At 37.5% G+C, this 23,438-nt stretch overlaps 1 protein-coding gene across 1 annotated transcript in view; it reads right to left on the reverse strand.

Annotated features, from left to right (window-relative positions):
* Positions 1 to 22,506, reverse strand: part of LOC113067559 (uncharacterized) — a 35,754-nt gene extending 13,248 nt beyond the window's left edge. The window contains exons 1-13 of the mRNA XM_026239931.1: positions 22,176 to 22,506; positions 21,173 to 21,499; positions 20,884 to 20,901; positions 20,373 to 20,459; positions 19,369 to 19,461; positions 19,077 to 19,151; positions 17,819 to 17,932; positions 17,226 to 17,360; positions 16,985 to 17,065; positions 15,259 to 15,357; positions 6,413 to 6,511; positions 6,194 to 6,286; positions 5,676 to 5,774 (exon numbers count right to left, since the gene is read on the reverse strand). Coding sequence (XP_026095716.1) covers positions 5,676 to 5,774; positions 6,194 to 6,286; positions 6,413 to 6,511; positions 15,259 to 15,357; positions 16,985 to 17,065; positions 17,226 to 17,360; positions 17,819 to 17,932; positions 19,077 to 19,151; positions 19,369 to 19,461; positions 20,373 to 20,459; positions 20,884 to 20,901; positions 21,173 to 21,499; positions 22,176 to 22,506 — 1,651 coding nt within the window. The remainder of the gene's footprint in view (positions 1 to 5,675; positions 5,775 to 6,193; positions 6,287 to 6,412; positions 6,512 to 15,258; positions 15,358 to 16,984; positions 17,066 to 17,225; positions 17,361 to 17,818; positions 17,933 to 19,076; positions 19,152 to 19,368; positions 19,462 to 20,372; positions 20,460 to 20,883; positions 20,902 to 21,172; positions 21,500 to 22,175) is intronic.
* Positions 22,507 to 23,438: the final 932 nt, after the last annotated feature.

Raw genomic sequence — 23,438 nt, forward strand, 5'->3', positions numbered from 1 at the left:
AAAAAAAAAAAAATCTAATGGTTTATATGGTTACATTTTATTTTGATGGTCCCCTTAATCAAACGACTATAAGCAACATTGCAAGTGCATGCCAACTAACTCTCATTAGAGTATCATATGCTCAAGAATGGTTGAATCAAGTAGGGTAGAATAAGTTGATATTAAAAAACATATATTTACAGTAGCAGACTACTAATACTCCAATGGCCGCTAGTTGATATGTAGTTGCAGAGTTACTTAACAGCTGTCTAAAGTGTACCATCAAAATAATCAAACTGATATTACAATAAAAATAGTTAAAAGCAAATGTGTCATATTACACATTCATCTGATCTGAAATCTGAACTTATGGCTGTTTGAGTTAAAATTATTATTATTATTATTATTATTATTATTATTACTACTACTACTACTTATAAGTTGTCTTTGATCACATTAAGTAAAGTAGGATCAGACTACTTAAACTATGAGAAGTATAATCCATTGTAAAGGTTAATGCAACATGTTCATTGTGTTATAAATCATCATACTTTTAAAAGCTATATCCACAAATAAGTAAATATTATAATATATTAAAACTGTTCTTATGAATATTCATGAGTTGATATAACATATCATAAGTTTTTTTTTTATAATGTATTATACATTCATTATAATGCCTTAAGAATACCCTTATAATGTATTATAAATACAGGCTTTGTAGAAAGTTTTATCAAACTATACTAAATGTAAATGTATACACACACACACACACACACACACACACACACACACACACACACACACACACACACACACACACATTTACATTTAGTAGACAGTTCACATGCACCTGCCACCAATCTGCACTCTCATCAAACTGGCTTCATAAGCATACTCAGCACCTCACTACAGCATCTGGTCTTGTTTACATGTAAAGGACTTTTTTTTTTTTTAACTCATCTCCTGTGTCTCAACATTCAAATATATAACTAGCGCATGCTGTAACAGTTGCAGCTTGCTTCAGAACAGCGAAATCAACATCTAAGATAAGTGAATGCTCTTTTTGTGCCTCAATAAACTGTTATTCCAGTCTCCTGTCCCTGATTACCGTAACAGAAGACCGGACTAAGACTGATAGGCACAAGCATGAGCAACACGGACCCTTTCCAAGACCTCGTTGACGCTTTGCGTCGAACCCTCACCAACCTTCCATCATCCCCATCACCAGCGAGCACTTCCGGTAACAACACCAACGCTTTTTCACCCGCCATGCACGCCAGCCCCATGGCCAAGCTGGCGACCTTCTCTGGTTCAGCGGAGGATTGCTGCGCATTCCTACTCCAATGCTCGCTGGTCACGGAGATACAACCGCACTTGTACCCCACCGAGCGATCAAAGGTAGACTTCTTAATCTCCCAGGTGCAAGGTAAAGCGCTTAAATGGGCCGATTCCATTTGGACCCAAAAAAATTATGTCATCCAGTTCTATTCTAGCTTTGTTGATCACTTCCGGTAGGTTTTTGGCAGACCCACCTGGTATTTATCCATTGGTGTGAAACTCTATAATTTAAAACAAGTAAAAATCTCCCCAGAAAGAGCCCCGTCACCTACCATCTGGCAAACTCCTCCCTCTGCCCGTTCCTAACCGTCCATGGTCGCACCTAGTGGTGGATTTCATAACTGACCTACCATCCTCAAATAATCATACATGCATTCTCGTAATTGTTGATAGATTCTCTAAATCTTGTCATCTTATTCCCCTGAAAGGACTGCCCACGGCCATGGAGACCGCCAAACAGATATTTAACCATGTCTTCCGATACTTTGGCATCCCTGAGGACATCGTCTCTAACAGAGGCCACTAATTAATCTCCCGAGTTTGGAGGGCTTTCCATTCCCTCCTAGGTGTGGCCGTCAGCCTGTCGTCCTCAGTCCAATGGGCAGAAACAGAGGACGATCCAAGAGATTGGCCGCTTCCTCCGTACCTTCTGCCATGGCCACCAGGACTCTTGGAACCAGTTCCTAGGGTGGGCTATTGCCCGAGCCTCAGACCCTGCCTCAGCAGGATGTCTGCTCTCACAGTGTGTCTCAAAAACAGTATGTAGTACTGGAGCACTCTGTTGAAAAAAAAAACAAGAATCCAGTCTCCTATGAGAGGAGGACTCTGAGTACGCTCATAGGTGACCCTTTTTCTTTGGAAAAGGGGAGCGCTGCCAAACTACCACGAGAATTGTCCTCTCCACACAGCCCCTCATGATGAGGGAAGCGATGCTTGAGGTGTATAACTTGCGTGCACACTTACCACTTATGTGGATTTCAGAAAGTGCGCAGAGTCTTGCATGCACACTTACCACTTACGTGGATTTCAGACAGTGCGCAAAGTGTTCACGTGCACACTGACCACCATGTGGTTTTGAGAAAGTACACAGGCTTAGCCTGTGTACAGAAAGGTTCCTAAACATCGCAGAGGCGCTGGACTACCTGACAACCACAGTATGTGGGAGCTCACCTTCAGAGAGGCCTGGTGAAGCCTACTACCTGATAACCACAATATGTGGGAGTTCACCTACAGAGAGGCCTAGAGAGGCCTACTACCTGTTAGCAGATAACCACCTTAAGTGGAAACTGAAAGTAATTTGGAACTCAACTCCAGGGAGGCCTACTACCTGACACCCACAAAACATGGGAGCTCGCTTACAGAGAGGCCTGAAGGGGCCTACTACCTGAAAAACCATGCTATTTAGTGGAAACGCACAGTATGTGGGAGCTAAACCTCCAGGGAGGCCTGGTGAGGCCTACTACCTGACAACCACAATATGTGGGAGTTCACCTACAGAGAGGCCTAGAGAGGCCTACTACCTTTTACCGGGATGTATCCTGGAGGAGCTTATATGGCAAAGAGGGAGATTTAAGAGAGGATATTTCCCCCCAGAGAGATAGCTAGCCAGCATCTCTTCTACAGGGGGCATCCTCTCATAGCCCTTTTCGTGCATGCCCTCAAAATCAGCATAACTCGTATGCTGAAACCGATGGATGCGAGAGGAAAAAGGCCTCTTCCATTCCTTTTTGACTTCTGCATGTAAGTCAGGCAAGAATGGAAGGCTCACCTGGGCTGTGGGCTATGGTCAGACAAATAATGCTCATCGAGGCGACCTCGCGATGTCACATTTCTGGCACGCTTCCATGGCAAGTCTAATTTTGCTGTGGCCCGATCCATAACCTCTAACAGCTCCCCATACGCAGGGCAAGAGGATTGAGAAGGCTAAGCCTCAGCTTCTTCGCCACTCTCAGACATCTCCTGCTCTTTCTGGGTAGAACCCAGCAGAGCACTAACTTCAGTATCAGAATGGGTTAATGACAACGCATCTTCCTCCTGAAGTTCATTCTTGTTTGCCGCCAGAGAGTGTGAAAGGAAAAGTCCTTCTCTACACTCCTCAGTGAGATCCACCTGTGATCCCCACAAGCTCATTCTCCTCCGTGCCTCGGCACCGGCGGGACCTGAGCTGCGGGAACCAGATGGCCGTCCCTCGTTCCTCGAAAAGAGAGACAAACGAGAGCAGAGCTTTTTCACAGAGAAACGCTCGCAGTGCACGCAGATTGCCCCCTCAAGGACATCGCGCGCGTGCTCTTCGCCCAAACAAGAGACGCAAAGACTGTGTGTGTCATCAGGTGTCAAATAACGCTGACATGGGTGCACACACTGTTTAAACGCCTTGCTAGTGGATGCCATGATAACAATAATAGATCGCTCTTACCGTTTTGGTCGTTTCTCAGATGCAAGCTTCAAACAAAACAGTCAATGAAGACGAAGAAGATAAATGACGGGTCCTACGGGCGCGTATTTATAGTTGCGCCGGTAGTGACGTCAGAGACTGTCGCCGGCCAACACGTTGGCGTTTTTCTAAGTATGCTTCAGACACAGGTCACGACGAGGTGTTCCCCATAGTGTCCCCTAAGAGGACGCAGTTCGAAGTTCCCTTGACAGGGAACTCCCTACGTCAACCTTCCACCGGACTCACCCCATTCCAGTGCGTGCTCGGCTACCAGCCACCACTCTACCCATGGTCAGGTGTACCCTCGGATGTACCATCTGTCGACTACTGGTTCTGAGAGAGCGAGAGGGTCTGGGACACGGCCCACCATCAGTTACAATAGATGCAGGAGGACAGCCAACCATTGCCACCAGGACAGAAGGTCTGACTGTCAACCCGAGACATCCACCTGCGTCTACCGTGCCACAAACTGAGTCCCAGATTCATTGGCCCATTCACCATTGCAGAGCAGATCAACCCAGTCACCTTCAAGCTACACCTTCCCCCTAAGTATCGGATCCACCCCACATTTCATGTGTCACTGCTCTAACCTCACCACCCTTCTGTCTCCCTCTCCACAGAGCCTGGCATAGCCAAAGCCCCCCTGCCACTCATCCTTGACTATGGAGCTGCCTACAATGTTCACGACATCCTGGACTCCCGGCACCATGTTGGACAACTTGAGTATCTAGTGGACTGGGAAGGATACGGTCCAGAGGAACACTCATGGGTCCCACGCAACGACATCCTGGATCCGAACCTGCTAGACACCTTGCATTCCAACCACCCTGACATACCTGCTCCACGGGGAAGAGGACGTCCACCATGTCGTCGGACTCCCCGGGCCGTGGGTAGGGGAGTACTGTCACAGAAATGCCAGTCTCCAACACCAACCAATCACAGCGCACACCCTCACCGGAATACTTATCACACCCACCTGCTCCTCATCCACCTGCAATCAACACCTCCTACAAAAGTCACACACACACACTCAATCACCGTCCGGTCTCGTTCGCAACTACGTCAATACCTACCTGCTTACTCTAAAGGACTAACCATTTACCCTGCTTACCTCTCTCCAGCGATCTCCAGCATCTTCCTGTCTCCATCTTGTGTGTGTGTGTCATCTGCCTCCATCGCCTTGTGTTACTACCCTCCGGATCTACTCATCACTCCAACCTCCAGCACCATATCCTCACCAATTGCTCACCATTCACTACCTGCTTCTCTGCTTGTGCCTCAATAAACCGTGTTCTCCTGTTATTCCAGTCTCCTGTCCTGGATTACCGTAAAACTCACTTTTATTCAGAAAATGGTGCAGAAAAAGGAACCCTTTTTATATTCTGCTCTTAATTTCAGTTCATTCAGGTCAGTCCACCCAGTGGTTTTTTTGTGCACTGTAACTTTAACCACTTTTATCTGCACAAGCGTAAAATGGCATGCATCGGATAACTTCATCCATTTGATTATTGTACAAACATGAATTAACAAGCTGTTATGCTGCTGCTGGGACTGAAGTGGAGAAAGTAACCTCAGTTAATAAATATATATTTGCTCAGGTGGATGCTGGGGTCTCCTCTATTGGATTGGAACATATCCATTTTGTTTATTAAACATAACGCAGTGTGCGTCTAATTTGAGTTTAGCCAATCGGCCGGGTAGCCCAGGCTCATATAGTCATGGCACACTATTGTAAAGCTGCTCGGCGTGGTAGCAAAGGCTCACACAGCCATAGGCCACAATGGTTCAATTTGATTCAAACTCTAGTTTAACTACAGCAGGAAACTATTTTTTATTATTATTATTATTATTAAATAAAAGGCAAATGTTTGAGAGACAAGAAACCTATGGACCAGGCGAGACAATTTTGGGTTATACTCACTAGGTGGAATGTGTCCTGAAATCAGCACACAAAGGATGAAGAAAGATTCTAAAGGAAAGACAATGAATCTCAAATCTCCAACTGTACGATCACCATTAGCTGAAAAAGAAGAGATATGTGTTTGTTATAATATTTTATATATATATATATATATATATGTCTCAAATTCAGACTTGTTTTAATCAGAATCATGAGCTGAATACATCTGTATTTAGCTGGAGCTGTTACAGTACAATACGACTGCATTCCTTTCTCACCACTGTGTCCAGAAAGGAATGCAGTCGTATTGTACTGTAATAGCTCCAGCTAAATACAGATGAATTCAGCTCATGATTCTGATTAAAACAATCTGAAGTTAAGACACTTCAAACTATTTCCGTATCCAGTCACTCAAGACTAAAATTACGCCTTAATAATATATACACATTACATAATACATATGTCTGACATGTGAAGTATATTATATGGATTGTGAACATTAAAAAATAAATAAATACAAAAGCACCGCATTCACTTACCTCTTAACATAATTTCTGTTATTATTGCAATGGAGGTCAGTAAAATGCAACCAATTGATCCAAATAGATACACATGGCCACTTCGATGAAAAGCTGTAATTAAAGTTTAAACATTTAATATAAATTCTAACAGAATTATGACATCAGTGTATGTTTAGGAGCATTAAACCATTCTTTTACACTTAAAAGAAGAATCAAAGTAGATGATCATTACTGTACCCTGATCAAAACGAAGATAAATAAAATCTTCATCTGTAAACTTCATAACTACCCAGATTATTTGCATAAACACCATCACGCAGCCCCATCCAATAGGATCTGTTGATCAAAACGAAAAATAAAATAGTCTAACTTCTCCATATTTTCATCAAATTGCCTTATTTACAATATATTCCTACACCGTAAAACTGTAAATATACACCCTTTTTATTAACAATAAAAATCTGGTATCTGTGTATTGATTTGAGGGGAACAAGAGTACTGAAACCATTTCGGATATTTCAGTATCAATATTGAAATCAATATTTTTAACAATGTAAATGTGCTTAAAAGGTAATATTCAGTTTATTTCACAGACTGGTAATTTCATAAGACCTCAATGTATCATCAGAAGCTACATGTATTAATTGTGTGTGTGTGCGTATGTGTATATATTTCTTAAAGAAGTGTGGTGACAAAATAATAATCCTAACTGCTTGAAGACTCCACTTTATATTGTTTTGAGAACCTTTTTTTTCATAATGGATTAATATGCATCAGATTCCGTGTACAAGGTTCCTGTGTGTGAATTTTTAGGCTGAGTGATACGAAAAAACACATGTGTTGCAAATAAGGTTACTTTTTTTGAAGTAAGCAATAACTTTTTATTATTATTATTATAAATAATTCAAGCATTCCTCAAGTGAATAAAAAGTTGCCAGTGCCAAACTCATGTTTTTAATACCATTTTATTAACAAATGTCTTTGCTGCTGACCTTTTTTGAACCAACCTAGTCTGACGGGTTGTGGAGGAGGTTTGGCAGTCATTTTTAAAAACTCTAAACTGTAAGACTCTTCAGGCTGATGCCTATTCAACCTTCAAAGTACAGTTGTTCCAAATTAATGTGCAGACTGGTTTCTTAGTATGTGCATTAATTTATTGACCTCCAAAATTAACTAAGAACTTTATTCAGCAGTTTGCTGAGTTTGTAAGTGGTCTTCTATGCAACTACGATAATTTCTTGATTCTGGGTAATTTCAATGTATGTTTGTTGTCCATCAAACCCATTAGTGAAAGAATTTTATCGAGTCTTAACTTTTTCATGGGTCTACTCGTGTAGATGGTCATACATTTAGACGTTGTAATCTCATGTAATCACTCAAATTTTAATGTAATATTAAAATTTTACCATAAATCTGTTACATTTGAACTGTCATTAAATCATGAGGTAAAAAAGTTTGTTACTCCCTCTAGAAGTGTGAGGAATATAAATTCCACAACTGTTGCCTGTTTTGCAACTCTGTATATTAGAGCACCATTAACTCCTATGTTTCACTAAACGCCAAATTTAGAGCAAGGTTTTATCTAATTTCCATCCAATTTCTATGTTGCTATTCTTAGCCAAGGCTCTTGGATAGTCTTGGAATTTTATTTATTTATTTATTTTTAAAACTGAATTCAGATGTTTTTTGTTTGTTTTTGTTTTTTTGTTGACCAAAATGTATCTATTGAAGCGTTCAGTCAGGCTTTAAAGCCAATCATGGTACAGAAGTTGCACTCTTAAGACTGATATATTTCAAATGTTTATTTCTATTAATTTTGATTATAACTGACAACTAAGGAAAATCCCAAATTCAGTATCTCAGAGAATTAGAATATTGTGAAAAGGTTCGATATTGAAGACACCTGGTGCCACACTCTAATCAGCGAATTAACTTAAAACACCTGCAAAGCCTTTAAATGGTCTCTCAGTCTAGTTCTGTAGGCTACACAATCATGGGGAAGACTGCTGACTTGACAGTTGTCCAAAAGACGACCATTGACACCTTGCACAAGACACAAAAGGTCATTGCAAAAAAGGCTGGCTGTTCACAGAACTCTGTGTTCAAGCACATTAATAGGTGTAATCTAGGTGTCAGCTATAATGCACAATTGAATTGAACGTTAAAATAAACTGTAAATCATATGTAAATTATGGTACTTTTTCACATGGACTCAAACGCAAATTTGAAGCTCAATAGCATTTGAGGAGAAAGACTTGCAGTCATAAACCAATTGTAATGTGTTCATTTTGGTGTCAGCTACAATGCACACCTTATACTTTTTTAATATATATTAAAATAAATTATAAATCATTTAGGTAAATATGAGGACCGTTTATCACTTTCAGGCACATTCCTGTGAAAGGATTTTCTTTTTCTTTTTTTTTCAGGTTCCCTTACGAAAATTACCCGTGGTTTTAGAAATAACACCACAAATCATCATTCTTGTAGCCATGGTAACTGTAAATTAACCATGGTTTTGTTTCTTAAAATAATAATTTACAAAGAAGTATTAAAATACTGTAATATTTTTTTGTTTGTTGTTGCTATAAAAACAGACCTAAGCCATCAATAGCCTTTAAATGACTTAAAATCCAATATATAAAAAAACAACGAGGCAATAATGATTGGTTAATAATAACACTGTTAAAGATACATAATGTAGGCAAATGCAAAGTGAACAATTTATTTACATGTTATTACAAATGCCTGCAAAGGGAGCCAAATGCCATGTAATTGCTGCTGTTACACTTACAGGACAATCAAATCCTTGTTTAGGCTACTGACCAAACATTTAATTCAAATATTTACTTAATCTTTCATTTTTTGCCACCCTTTTTGCTATAGATGACACAGCATGTATACTTTCTTCAACAAAAACATGTGGATATCACAACCCTTACAAAAATAAACCATGGTTAATTTCCTTTTATGATTTCTGAATGCTTGGGACTATAAAATAAATTAGATTCATAATAAAGTTATAGTCACAGGTAAATGTTGAGAGTTACAATTGTAATTAGTAAATAATACAATCTATTCATTTTACTTTATTTTATTAAAGTTTTATTTTCACCCCTAGGTGTTTTTTTTTTTTTCATCATATTTGAGGAAGGGGGGCACAATACAATCTGCTTACGGCACCCATTTGGCCAGCAGTGGCCCTGGTGACAGCTCTACTGTCTCAATGTTGAGAGAAATCTGGATGAAGTGTGCACTGTGAACATACTGTAGTGCTAGACTAAATGTGAAGAACACTCATTTACTCATCTCATTTGCACAAAAACAGTATTCCTCAAAGTGAATAAAAAGTTCAATGCAAACTCATGTTTTTAATACCATTTTATTAACAAATGTCTTTGCTGCTGACCTTTTTTGAACCAACCTAGTCTGACGGGTTGTGGAGGAGGTTTGGCAGTCATTTTTAAAAAGTCTAAACTGTAAGACTCTTCAGGCTGATGCCTATTCAACCTTCAAAGTACAGTTGTTCCAAATTAATGTGCAGACTGGTTTCTTAGTATGTGCATTAATTTATTGACCTCCAAAATTAACTAAGAACTTTATTCAGCAGTTTGCTGAGTTTGTAAGTGGTCTTCTATGCAACTACGATAATTTCTTGATTCTGGGTGATTTCAATGTAAGTTTGTTGTCCATCAAACCCATTAGTGAAATAATTCTTAACTTACTTGTTCATGGGTCTACTCATGTATATGGTCATACATTTAGACCTTGTAATCAGTCGTAATATTTAAGTTTTACCATAAATCTGTTACATTTGAACTGTCATTAAATCATGACGTAAAAAAAGTTTGTTACTCCCTCTAGAAGTGTGAGGAATATAAATTCCACAACTCATGACAGTTTTGCAACTTTGTATATTAGAGCACCATTAACTCCTATGTTGGAGACATGAGAAACATGCTGCAGTTCAGCCTCTTCTCAAAAAGCCAAATTTAGAGCAAGGTTTTATCTAATTTCCTGTCCTATTTCCAAGTAGCCATTCTTAGCCAAGGTTCATGGATAGTAATTTTCTTTTCTTTTTTTGTGTTTTTGTTTTTTAAACCAAATTCAGATTATTTATTTTTTTTGACCAAAATGTCAGGTTTGTACAGAATTTGCACTCTTAAGACTGATATATTTCAAATGTTTATTTCTTTTAATTTTGATTATAACTGAAAACTAAGGAAAATCCCAAATTCAGTATCTCAGAGAATTAGAATATTGTGAAAAGGTTCAATATTGAAGACACCTGGTGCCACACTCTAATCAGCGAATTAACTTAAAACACCTGCAAAGCCTTTAAATGGTCTCTCAGTCTAGTTCTGTAGGCTACACAATCATGGGGAAGACTGCTGACTTGACAGTTGTCCAAAAGATGACCATTGACACTTTGCAAAAGTATGAGCATATATATATATATATATATATATATATATATATATATATATATATATATATATATATATATATATATATATATATATATATAGTCATTTATATATATGCACGCACACACAGTCGTGCACATTAACAAACCTAATACTAATACCACCTAAGATTTCACCCAGCATATGAAAAAGACCCCCCCCCCCCCCCCCCCCCCCACAATCTTGGACACCCATTAGATTTGTCTGTCAGTTAGGATCTAAGTAGGGATGCACCGAAATTTCGGCCACCGAAAATTTTCGGCCGAAAATGGCCTTTTCGGTTTTCGGCCGATAGACTTTTATCACCGAAACAACACGACACGGCCGAAATGTTGTGATGACGCAAACAGAAACCGCGACCTGCACGTGCACCTGCATAGCAAAGACCACGAGCTCCACGCGACATTCACTTAACACCAGTGAGAACATTCTCTCTCTTCTTACTCCTTTATTCGCAGCACTAAAGCGTCTCCTAACAAAGAGATTAAGACGGACCACGAAGTAAAAACAAAGAAAAGTACAGTCTTATAGAGTCTGTTAGCACACGTCTCACTGAGATCTTTTCGGATCCTCTGCACTTCATCGCGAATGTGCTTGATCCGCGTTATAAAGACCATTACTTGGATGCGGAAATAAGGCAGCGCGCACGAGAAATGATCCAGGCGCCGCTGGATGCGGAGAAACCGCGTGGAGACGGAGAAGCGCCAAGCAAAGGAGACAGATCAGAGCGCAGAAAAAAAGACTGGTCTCTGCATCAGATGAGTGGCATGCACCATCGTTGTCTGATATGTTCAGTGGAATTCTGCAAGAAAGTGCCTCAAATAATAATAATACGTTGGCTATTTTGTTCTTATACACACACACAAACATATATACATACATAATATCAGATTGTAGCCATATGCTAGATTTTCTGCTAGATTTCTGCTTTAATTTGATAAAAATGTTTATTTATGCCCTGGCCCTATTTAAATACACTCTCTCAAATATTTCTCAAATGTCAGGCAGATGACAAGCTCAACTGCTCAACAGCTAGATGGTTATCTGTCTGAAGTCCCCATCCCCAGAAGTGATAACAGTCTTGCCAACTGGAGAAGTAATGCACTTTCTAGTCCTACATAGAACAATTTCAAATGCACTTCACCTAAATGCACTTTGTTTTTATGAGAGAACTGTTCATTTTAAAACCTTTCTGCAGGCCAGTAGGCCTGTACATTATTATTAAATATACACATGAGTGGGATAAATTTTTAGTTAGAATTTTATTTTATACTGTGCATTGTTGCAATGTGCTTAATAAATATTTACATCATTTGTAATTATGTATTTTTATGTTGTTTTTTTTTTAATAAGTTATGTAACTGTAATTATCTTTGAAACTTTAATATTAATTTATGCAATTGCAATGTCTTAATTTTAGTAAAGTTAGTACACGGTCATAGCAATAAATGCAATGGTACTAATAATTGGCATAATTTATTTCGGTGTTTCGGTTTCGGTTTTCGGCCTTGGTTTTCTCTTTATCGGTTTTCGGTTTCGGCCAAGAATTTTCATTTCGGTGCATCCCTAGATCTAAGCATCTCAAATGCTGTCAATGTTGGTGAAAGTTACTTTAAAAGTAATCCATTACATGTTATGTAATGTGTTGCTCCCTCAAATAAAACAAATAAGTAAATAAACTAACTTTATTGTAAGTAATGGGTTACACTACTTTTGCATTACCTTTTCACATCTGGGCTGGTTTTGTTTGTTTTTTAATATAAAAAACATATTTTTGGCAAATACAAAAAGCCCTGTCACACCAAAAGTGAAATGATTAAGCTGAAGGATGTGTAAATTTATGTCCATACCATAGAGGGCCTTTTAGCTGTGGTGCCTTTCTGGATTGCATAAAGAACAGTGCACAGTAGAAGTTGGTTAAACACTCTTAATAAAAAGAAACAAACTCTATGTTTTAAGTTATTTCTGCTTGTTAGTATGGTTGAATTGGATCACCAAAGTTCAGTTCATTTATTTCTATAGCCCTTTTTAAAACAACAAGGAGTTGCATCAGAGTACTATACAGACATTAATAAAACATTTTAGTAAGGGAAACATCGACAAAAACATTAAAACTCAACCTTGTTCACTTGCAAAGGCTATAGAGAACAAGTGCATTTTTAAACGACTTATATAAAAAAAAAGCCTAATGTCGGAGCAGATCTGATATGAAGTGGTAGGTTGCAGCATTTTATACTACTTGCAGCCGACTCAACGATGTTAGGGAGACACCAATGTAGAGTAAGTTACAGTGGTCGATTCTTGAGAACACAAAAGCATGGATCAGCATCTCCAGGTCTTTACAATATACAAATGGTTTCACCTTGGTCAGAAGTCTTAAATGGAAAAAATGCAGATTTCACCACTGTTTCTGTTTATCAAACTATAAGGAAGAATACAACATTACCCAAGATCTCTAACCACCATTTTACAGTGGGAGGACAACTCTCCGAGACTAGAGTAATCACTCGTATAAGGCCCTCCAAACTACAGTTTGGTTTTGCTTTCTTTAAGTTCAAAAAATTATTTGATAACCAAGCTTTAACCTCCCATAAGCAGACTGTAATGGAATTCAACGTTGTGTCAGTATTTTTTTTCACAGGAAGATAGATTTTTGTGTCATCTGCAAAGAAATGAAAAGAAAATCCCATACTTGCAAAAGATAGACCCGAATTGGTATTTGTATGTGTGTGTGTGTGTGTGTGTGCATGTATATATATATATATATATATATATATATATATATATATATATATATATATATATGGAAACTAACATTGGAGCAAGTATAGATCCCTGTGGAACTCCACAGGCCTTGCCTAGGTTAACAGAAAAACTTATGTTTGCCAAAAATGATCTAAAACAGTTTAGAACAGTGCCATAGATGCTACAACATTCTCAAGGCGTGAAATTAAAACCTCATGATCTATAGTGTCAAAGGCTGCAGTGAGATCCAATAAAAAAAGAACAGAATGATCTGAAACACTTCAAGAGCTACATTTTGGTCCAAAAAAATCAGAATTTGGTTAAAAAACTGATTTCCCAAGAACCTTGGCTAAGTGAAAGTGACATTCAGCCAAGTATGGTGACCCATACTCAGAATTTGTGCTCTGCATTTAACCCATCCGAAATGCACACACACAGAGCAGTGAACACACACACACACACACTGTGAACACACACCCGGAGCAGTGGGCAGCCATTTATGCTGCGGCGCCCGGGGAGCAGTTGGGGGTTCGATGCCTTGCTCAAGGGCACCTAAGTCATGGTATTGAAGGTGGAGAGAGAACTGTTCATGCACTACCGCCACCCACAACCATTAGGCCACGACTTCCCCACAGAGAATTTCTAAGAATGACAACTTAGAAATTGGACTGAATCTAGATAAAATCTTGTGATCTAAAATTTGGCTTTTTGAGAAGAGGCTTGAATGAGGGGCAATCTGGCAATCACCTGCTTTCTACGCTGATGACACTTGAGTTAATTTATTTACTTTATATCTTCAAGACTTAAATCCTTGCATGCACATTATTGTATTTTACACAGTATTTGGGTGCATTGTTGCAAAACTTAATTGTAAACTTTTCATGATTTGAGGTTTTTAACTGACTAAAGTTATGATTAGGCTACTGACTTTATATATTTGAATGTTTGATAGACTTGATGCCATTACGTCATCGCCAATTATGTAATTACGCAGAGCGTAAAATAACCAGTGAACCAGGGGGGCAGGGTTTTCAATTTTTTTTGAAGCATCCCTGGGCGCCGCCATTGGCTAGTGGACCTACAGCTGCTGTTATCATTCCATTGACTCCCATTAATTTTGGTGTTACTTTGACAGTGAATAGCTTTACATCTGAGGTGTTTAAAGACTCCACTTGTCCATTAATTATTTCTAAAGAAACATGAGAATGTATAAAAGGATCCATTACCTTGTATCTAACGTTATTGCCCCGTAGAAGCAGTTTTTTTAAAATTAGGCAAACAATTGCGTCATAACCTGCGACGCTCTGTCGCACAGTACAGAAATTACCGTATGGACAAGAGGAGAAGCTCGCAGGCGATCTTTTACTATCTATGAGGCTATCGGGGACGTGGAAGCATAAAGTCAAGGGAGAAGCCTATAGAGAGTCCATAAAAGCAATGGGACAAAATTGTTCAACAACCTCTGCAAGATTTGGTGGGTGATTCAGACTTCTCTTGGCACAGTGATTAGAAGACTCACAATTGTCAGAAAGGTTGCTCACGTGACATCTACATCATCAAGCTCAGTTTGAGTCTGCACAGTACACTCGACCCCCGAGAAGTGCGTGCTTCTAATTGACTTCACTTGTCTCCGTTGAATCAAACAGGGTCGCTGTGTCCATTTCTTTTACTGTCTATGCGGTGAATCGTTTTTTTTTTTTTTTTCAACCGGTTTATTGAATAGGACTGTCCGAAAGAACCGGTTCGCAGAAAAGAACTGAACTTCCCATCACTAATTCAAAAGCACTAATCTGCTGTGCGATTAATCACCACATCATGCAATTAATTAGATAAAATTTGAACTTAACAGCCCTATTTAAAATATTATCTTACCTGTTTTTTTTTCCACTGTCAAACAGTAAAGAATGAGCATCACTGAATTGATCACAAATATAAAGATTAACATCAATGTTCGTATGACCAAAGGTGGACCTGGAAAAAGACAAGAGTTTGAATATGTTTTAATGAAAAACACTTTCACACTGAAATAAAATGGAAAATGGCAATCAATTTAAAGGTGATCTGAAAATAGGAAAACATCTGAATCTATCATCATGATTTAAATTATGAACAATTTACTGCCATATTGTGAATAAGTAATCAATAAAAAGTAGTAGTCTGAGTATTTTAAAATGGAGTATCTAATTACAAGAACTTACATTTTGGAATATATTACATGTACAAGTTACTACCTAGAGCTACGGATTCACCACAAGCAAATTATATTCCTGTAAAAAGTAAGGAATAATTGACGACGGTCCGTTGAATTATTAGAAAAATAATGCACACCCGAGGTGGTGATGCGGCCATGACACACATGAGTCAATTATTCCGCTACCACACTTCAACACATTGATCAGATGACATATTTAAAAGGATTTTTCTCGTACTTAAATCGCTATTGTGAGTAGGATTATTTCTTCCGCATCTTATCCAATGCCTCCTTAGCTGGTTTCAAAACGTAATTTTAAAGGCTGGTAATGGAGGCTTGAGCCGTTGATATCATTCTAATGCAGTTATTAATGACGGTATTAGAGGGTGAGAGAGACCGAGACACACACACACACACACACACACACACACACAGAGAGAGAGCTTGTGTGAATTAGGCTTCCTCTTTGCGTCCCTCAACAGTGTTCTGCAGCAGGGTCTCTAAACAGCGCTGTTATTAGTGAGAAATGTCATGTGTATTTACTTTCAGAAAATCGTGTCATGATGATAATGTTGTTTGTTTAGTTCTGTAATTTCCGTCAATACAGTGTTATAGAAATGTAATTCCGTGCAGAAAATAATTGCAAACCTCACAACGTTCATCTGCGTCAACTTCAGAACAATAATCAGATTCAAGCATTCAATGGCCCTGTAGTAAGTCATATTACTGTAATTCTCCCAGCACTGCTGATCTAATTTCCAGAAGGATTTGACACCTGTCCACACTGCCAAAAGCACCAAAAGTTGGTTAAATGACCATGGTGTTGGTGTGCTTGACTGGTCAGAAAACTCACCAGACCTGAACCCCAGAGAGAATCTATGGTCTATTGTCAAGAGGAAAATGTGAAACAAGAAACCAAACAATGCAGATGAGCTGAAGGCCACTGTCAAAGATACTTGGGCTTCCAGACTACCTCAACAGTGCCACAAACTGATCACCTCCATGCTACGCCGAATTGAGGCAGTAATTAAATCAAAAGGGGCCTCTAGCAAGTACATGTACTCAAAATGAACATACTTTCCAGAAGGTCAACAATTCACTTTTTTTTTCCTTTTTTTTTATTGGTTTCATGAAGTATTCTAATTTGTTGAGATGAAATGATGAATTGGTGGATTTTTGTTAAATTTGAGCCCAAATGATCACAATTAAATGTACCAAAGACTTAAACTACTTCAGTCTGCAATGCACTGAATTAATTTAATAAATATATGGGTTTCACAATTTGAGTTGAATTACTGAAATGAATGAACTTTTACTCATCATTCTAATTTATTGAGAAGCATCTGTATAACAGAGATAATGATCCAGTTAAAATCTAAATAAGTTCAGAATTCAGCAAATACTTACATTTGAGCCTTCCACATCTAAAAGTCCATCTGTCGTTCGTCATCATCAGTAACACTGGTAAAATGACAATTACGATGAATGCTAAAAACAGGAGAGATATTATATTAATGGTGGATATTAGTGGAATATATCAACAAATTAACAGCATATTGCAAGAAATCAGTCATAATGAGCATTTTAAAATGCCACCAGAGATTAAATGAACACAGATTAATTCAAATCATTATACATATGAACTCACCTCCTCTGATTGATGCAAAAGTGTAGAACAGGAGGATGAATTGTAATGTAGGCACAATATCAAAGGTCATATCGGCCACAAGGTCAAACAATTCAATTTTCCTTCCACGCTTTATTCCAATCTCTATAATGAAAACTACAGGAGAAAAAAAAATTCTACAACTAAAATTGTAATATTTGATTCAGGTTTGAGTCATTATATTTGCAGTTATCATGACAGAATTCAAAATACAAATCAACCACGAAATATAATAATAATAATAATAACAATAATAATAATAAGGAAATCATTTGGTTAAAAAAAAAAACTTAAATCTTCATGTTGCTAATAAAAATATGATTTGAAAATATCAGCATGTACTATTTTTACTAATATACTACAATATCAGATCCATTTTTTTTTTTTTTTTGTAGAAAACAACACATTTGACAGAGTTGGAGCATAGAGGAACTACAATAATATATAGTATTTGAAAAATGTGTTTTTTGAACATAAAAAAACATAGATTAAAGCATGTCAACATACACAAAATAATGATTTGTAAAATAGCAGAAAGTTGCACAGTTTCATCTTATTCACACAGAAAGGCTTACCGTAAATTATTTTGCAGAAGCAGGTAAGAATCACTACTGAAAACAGGACTTTTATCACAATTTTGTCAAATTCAGGGTAGTACTGAACTTTTTGTAAAGTACTTTTAAATAGAGCTAGAAGAAAGAAGAGATAGGAAAACTATAAAATAGAAGCACACCCAATATATAAATGCAGGTCAGAAGAATGACACCAAAACCATCAGTTACAGTTACAGTCTTCTTATAATTTACACTGACAGTCTCCTTAATCTAAGTGTCACGCCATGTCTTATGGACCTTGATTCTCTGTTTTCCTGTCTTGTGTTCTGGTTTAGTTCCTGTGTGCCCATATTTGGTTATGTTCCTGGTCTCATTTAGTCTTCATTAATTAACCTCCATCACCTGTGTTTTGTTAATAATTCTCATTTGTCTATGTATTAAAGTTGCTTCTTCACAGACGTGCTTTGTCTGGTCAACGTTTACTTGGTTTTGTGTTTCTCTGCCGTTAGGATTATATTTTGTGGATTATTTTATAGTGATAAGAAACCGAGAATTTCTGAAACATTTGAGACTTTAATGAAATTGTGCTGAAAAAGAGTGGAATCAATGTGGGATCAATACAATATCTAATCTGATATAATCTCATCTCAATTTATTTGAGCCAATGAGACCACAACGGATACACATAATATAAAATACACAGGTATGTGATCATGATTAATAATTGACATGGGTAGCTGGAAAATAATATTCCAAAAGAAGTACCAAAATATTTTAGGCAACCTTTTACCAATTTTTTTTTTACCTGTTTGGGGTCTCTGATACCCCAGTCATAAACATGACTGAAGGTCCTACTGAGAACCCTCAAAGTGACTGAATTACCCTTTTAGGCATTAGGTGGGATTGTGAATCAACAAATTTTTTTTATTATTGGTATCAATCGTCCCATCACTATTATTGTGATTAACTTTGCGCTGGAATTTATTAATACTCCTCTTCATCAAGTCTTCTTCAACATACACCATGACACTACTGTTCAGTGTTTTGTCTGTTTCTGTTCTGACCCAGTAATGCTTATGATGCATGACTTCAAAACATGCTGAGAATTTAGTAGGGGTTTAAATGTTTCTGAATATATTATTGTGAATATGTTTCATTTGCTGCAGAATATTCATAATATTAGATTGTTTGTGTAAACCTTAGTTTGGTTTTATTTTGTTAGCTTACATTTTTTTATTCTTATGATAATTCTGGTCGATTGGCATTTGTTTTTGTTTACCTGAATAAACAACAATTGAGAAGGGGACATATTCAGCAAAATAACCATATTTCAGAATCCGTCTTTTACTGTTGTCTGTAAAACAGAAAAGATCAAAATTACAACCAAATTTCATATAACACAAATGCAAATACCTAAAACACTGTTTAATGAAAGTTTTATTCAAGTTTAAGTTATTTAAATATAAATTTAAGTTATTAAATTATTTGTAGAGTGAGTATTAAGTATTAAATATCTGGGCATTATAATTAATTTTCTGATCTTCTCTAATAAACTGATAAATGAGTCTTACATGTGAACTCTTTAACATATGGAGCCGCCCAAAGCAACACGATAGGCCTCAGAAAATAAAGAGCACAACAAGAGACCGACTCATTCAGAGACCCTGAAACACAAACCAATATTAATCATAAGAAGTGAACTCTTGAATTTAGTAATCTGTGTATCCTCCTTTAGCAGCGAAACAGTTTCCTGTTGCTTATAAGAGTTATAATTATGGACCATCCTCCCAACAAATCTTTTTCAGTTCAGTTCTATTCTGGATTGTTTCATGTTTTCCTATCTTCATATCTTCCATTCTTTAGATGATTTACTTCTGTGTTGTACTGTAGTTCATCGTCTTGTTGCCTCACCCAACCTCTCTAAAACCTGAAGTCATGATCTGATGTTGTGACAAAAAATCTTGATATGTTTCTAAATGTATTGTTCCTTCAGTGATTGAAATGCAGCATTAAACCATGATGCTCCTTCCATTTTTAAACGTCCTCATAACGTTGGAAGAAAATGTTCTTAAAAACATTCCTTACACCTCCTTTAAACATTTAGAGTCACAACTAACTTTAAATGAATAATGTTCTGTGTGCCGTTTTAAAAGAATGTCCTTGGAGCGTGGAAGAGTTTTGGAGGATCTTGATTAATCTCATATAGGATGTGTCATGTAGAACAGGTTTACTGGTGATTATTTATTCTTCAGATTGACCTCATGCAGCAATTCCTTTATATATATATATATATATATATATATATTTTTTTTTTTTTTTGAAACATTGATTAATTGGTAATCAAACAGCAGTATCTTTCTAGTCATTTTGATAATTTTTATTCAAATATTTTCATTATCGCTACGACAGACACGCCTTACCCCTAGTACTAAAGTACTAATTTTTGAAACCTATCAGTACTTAAAATTAAAAATTGACAAAAACGCCCATCCCTAATATATATCTCGAGCTGGAAGATGCTTGTCATCATCAGAGGACACACATCACTCATCAGTGAAATAAAACATGCACTCACCTTCAGAAACACCCCAGAAAACAAAAGCAAAGAACATGATTATATTTGGACAGAAGACTAGAAAGAGATGAAGACGGAGTAATGAATCTATAGAGAAAATAGAAAATAATTATGTTTAAATAAACATAGTAATAACTTTAAATATGTAACAATAGTAGGTCCAATTAATTACAATATTTTAACCAGCTTAATTGTAACTGATTCAATAGCTAATTATGAAAAGCTCTAGCTTTCAGGCATCTTTCTCTATATCTCATATTTCTATAACTCATCAGTAGACATACAGAAGAGCAGATATATGAACATTGCAGTAATTTTTACACTAATAGAGCTTATGTTATACAACTGTTTACAGCAGTCTAGTTTCTATAATCATTATAATTGCATGTGTTGGCACAGACAAGAACAAACACAAAGATAGACTGCCACGGGACACGAGAGACCTCTCTCTAGATGTCTCCAAGCTGACACATTCATGCATATTCATCATGTTTCTTATTTATTCACTTACCAGGTATCCTACAGGGATCTTGAATAATCAACAAGAGAGAGAAAAAAAGCACATATGATATCTTGCACATTAGGGTGCACCAATGTTTAGATAAGTTAAAATTACTGTATTTCTGCACAGTATGTAATTATCAAGTCAACAGATAAATAATATAGAATACATTTTATATTGTTCTTCTTTTGTGGTTAGTTATTTGTCCATAATGTTTGAGAATAAAGTGAGAATAGCTTTCACAACAGCAGCATTGCCACATATGTTTATCTTCTCACTTATGTGTTTGTTCACTTACCAAGTACACTCAGTTTCAAATTACTTTTAGCTGAAACTGTACAGGTGTATGGTCCCTCATCCTCAGCTGTCAGATTGTCCAGACGGAGGGAGAACTTTCCATGTTGAATCTGATCAGTAAAGAAATGAGCTCGATCATGATAATCCTGATGCTGGGACTCTGCTTGACCGTCTTTATACACATGAATCACATGAGTCTCCGAGTCTGTTCTTCTCCATTCTACCTCCAGACTCTCCATTGATAAGAGTTCATCAACATAACAGGGCAAAACCACTGAAGATCCCAGAGGAGCAACCAGAGGACCAGAAGGACTGCGCACAGTCAACCCTAAAAATAAAAATAAATAATGTAATGTAATAATGTGATATTCTGCAAAATAAGTGAATGTATTCACTTACTATTCTCTATTTCTGCATAATGCACTTTTTTTATTATCAGGTCCAATTATTTTCCATTGGTCTTCCTTTTTGTTTGTTTTTTATTTTTGGTTATTAGAAAACCAGTAGATGAGAAATGTGATCCAGATGCATCATGGGTATTTTTATACTAGCACACGGTATACTGCTTAGCATTTTAATACATTTTAGTGCCATTTGCTGGCAAAAACAAACATTCCACAGAATCATAACTGCACTAGTCTTTTTGTGCATTTGACAATAAATAACACATGCTGTTTATCCTTTGACTTCTCTAACTTCACTCATTCAAGACCCAAACAGACTGCAGCAAATACTAATATTTCTACCTTCATTAGATGATCTGTAGTAGATAAGACAGAAGAGCAGGAGGGCAGATCCAGATGCAGAAATACAGAGACTCAACACCATTATCTGCGAAACTGAGAAACCTGTGAAACACAAACATCAGTTACTAAATACAACAGTCATGGGGTAAATTATGTTTGATGTTGCCATTAAAAAGTAAATATTGTTATTTTTTTCAAATTTAGGCCCCGATTATTGTGTACAAAATATGACAGCTTCATCTTTAATCTCTTACTCACCCAGTCTCTCCAGTACTACTGTTGCACTGGCTGAAAGTCCACCAGAAAACACTTTACACATGTAAACTCCTTTATCCTCCGTTCTGACACTCTTCAGTCTGAGAGAGAAGTTTCCTTTGGGGATTTCTGCAGTGAATAACTCAGCTCTGTCTCTGTATCTCTCATGTGATGAATCTAATAAAGTCTGATTGTTTTGGTACAGAAGAACTAGAATATCTTCATCTTCATCTGTTTTCTTCCATGAAACCTCTTCAATGTGTTCAGGTGTGATGTGAGAGTCCACAGAGCAGTTCAGAGTGACGTCCTCACCAACAGACGCAGATATGGACATGGATCCTGATACTAGCAAATGCTCTGGAAGATTTTACACTTCATTAATAAAGAACTAGATCATAACTGCAATTAAATTATTTTTCCTTTGAAAAAGTAAATTAATGGTTTACCCTTGCTATTCGTTTTCTGTAATTTAATTAGTTCTGATCAGGCCCTGCTCTTGAATAAAATCACCAAATCACTGAGGGTGTTCTAACTGTGTTTGTGTGTGTGTGTGTGTGTGCTGTTGTTATGAAGCAAAGAGCGCTTCATTCATAATAACCAATGTTAAAAAAGCTGTCACTCATCTTAGCTCATCGTGATCTCACGAAGATATGTTATCATTATCATATTATCACAGGTTTTCTAAGTCTGAAAACAGCAGACCGTCCCACATAAATCCTCAGCGCCCTGACCAGGCAAAGGATGTTCGCATCGCCCTCACTGTCAGATCTTGGAAGAGCTGACAGTGAAATGACTTGTGCTCTGAACGGAGTGGAAGGCACTTTGGGGACATAACCGTGTCTCGGTTTGAGAATGACTTTAGAGTCGTCGTTAGGTCCAAACTCCATACACGTAGCACTCACAGAGAGCGCGTGCAGGTCACCCACTCACCTGAACGAGGCAGGAGCCACAAGGAAAACGCTCTTAAATGAAAGATACCGCAAATCCACGGACTGCAACAATTCGAGGGGGCGCCTTTCATAGCATCCAGGACCGTGGAGAGGTCCCAGACCGTAACCAGAGGGGGCCGGGGAGGGTTTAATCTCATAGGACCTCTCAGGAAACAAATGATGAGATTGTTCCATCCCAGTGGCTGGCCAAGCATAGGTATGACAAATGCTGCTATGGCAGCCACGTACACTTTGAGCATGGAAGGGTACCTGCCCTTCTCCAACAGCTCCTAAATGAAGTAGAAGATCTATGTTTTGACCCGAGCACCAGCCGGAA

The sequence above is a fragment of the Carassius auratus genome, linkage group LG28B (genome assembly GCF_003368295.1).
Source record: "Carassius auratus strain Wakin linkage group LG28B, ASM336829v1, whole genome shotgun sequence".
Taxonomy (NCBI): Eukaryota; Metazoa; Chordata; class Actinopteri; order Cypriniformes; family Cyprinidae; genus Carassius; species Carassius auratus.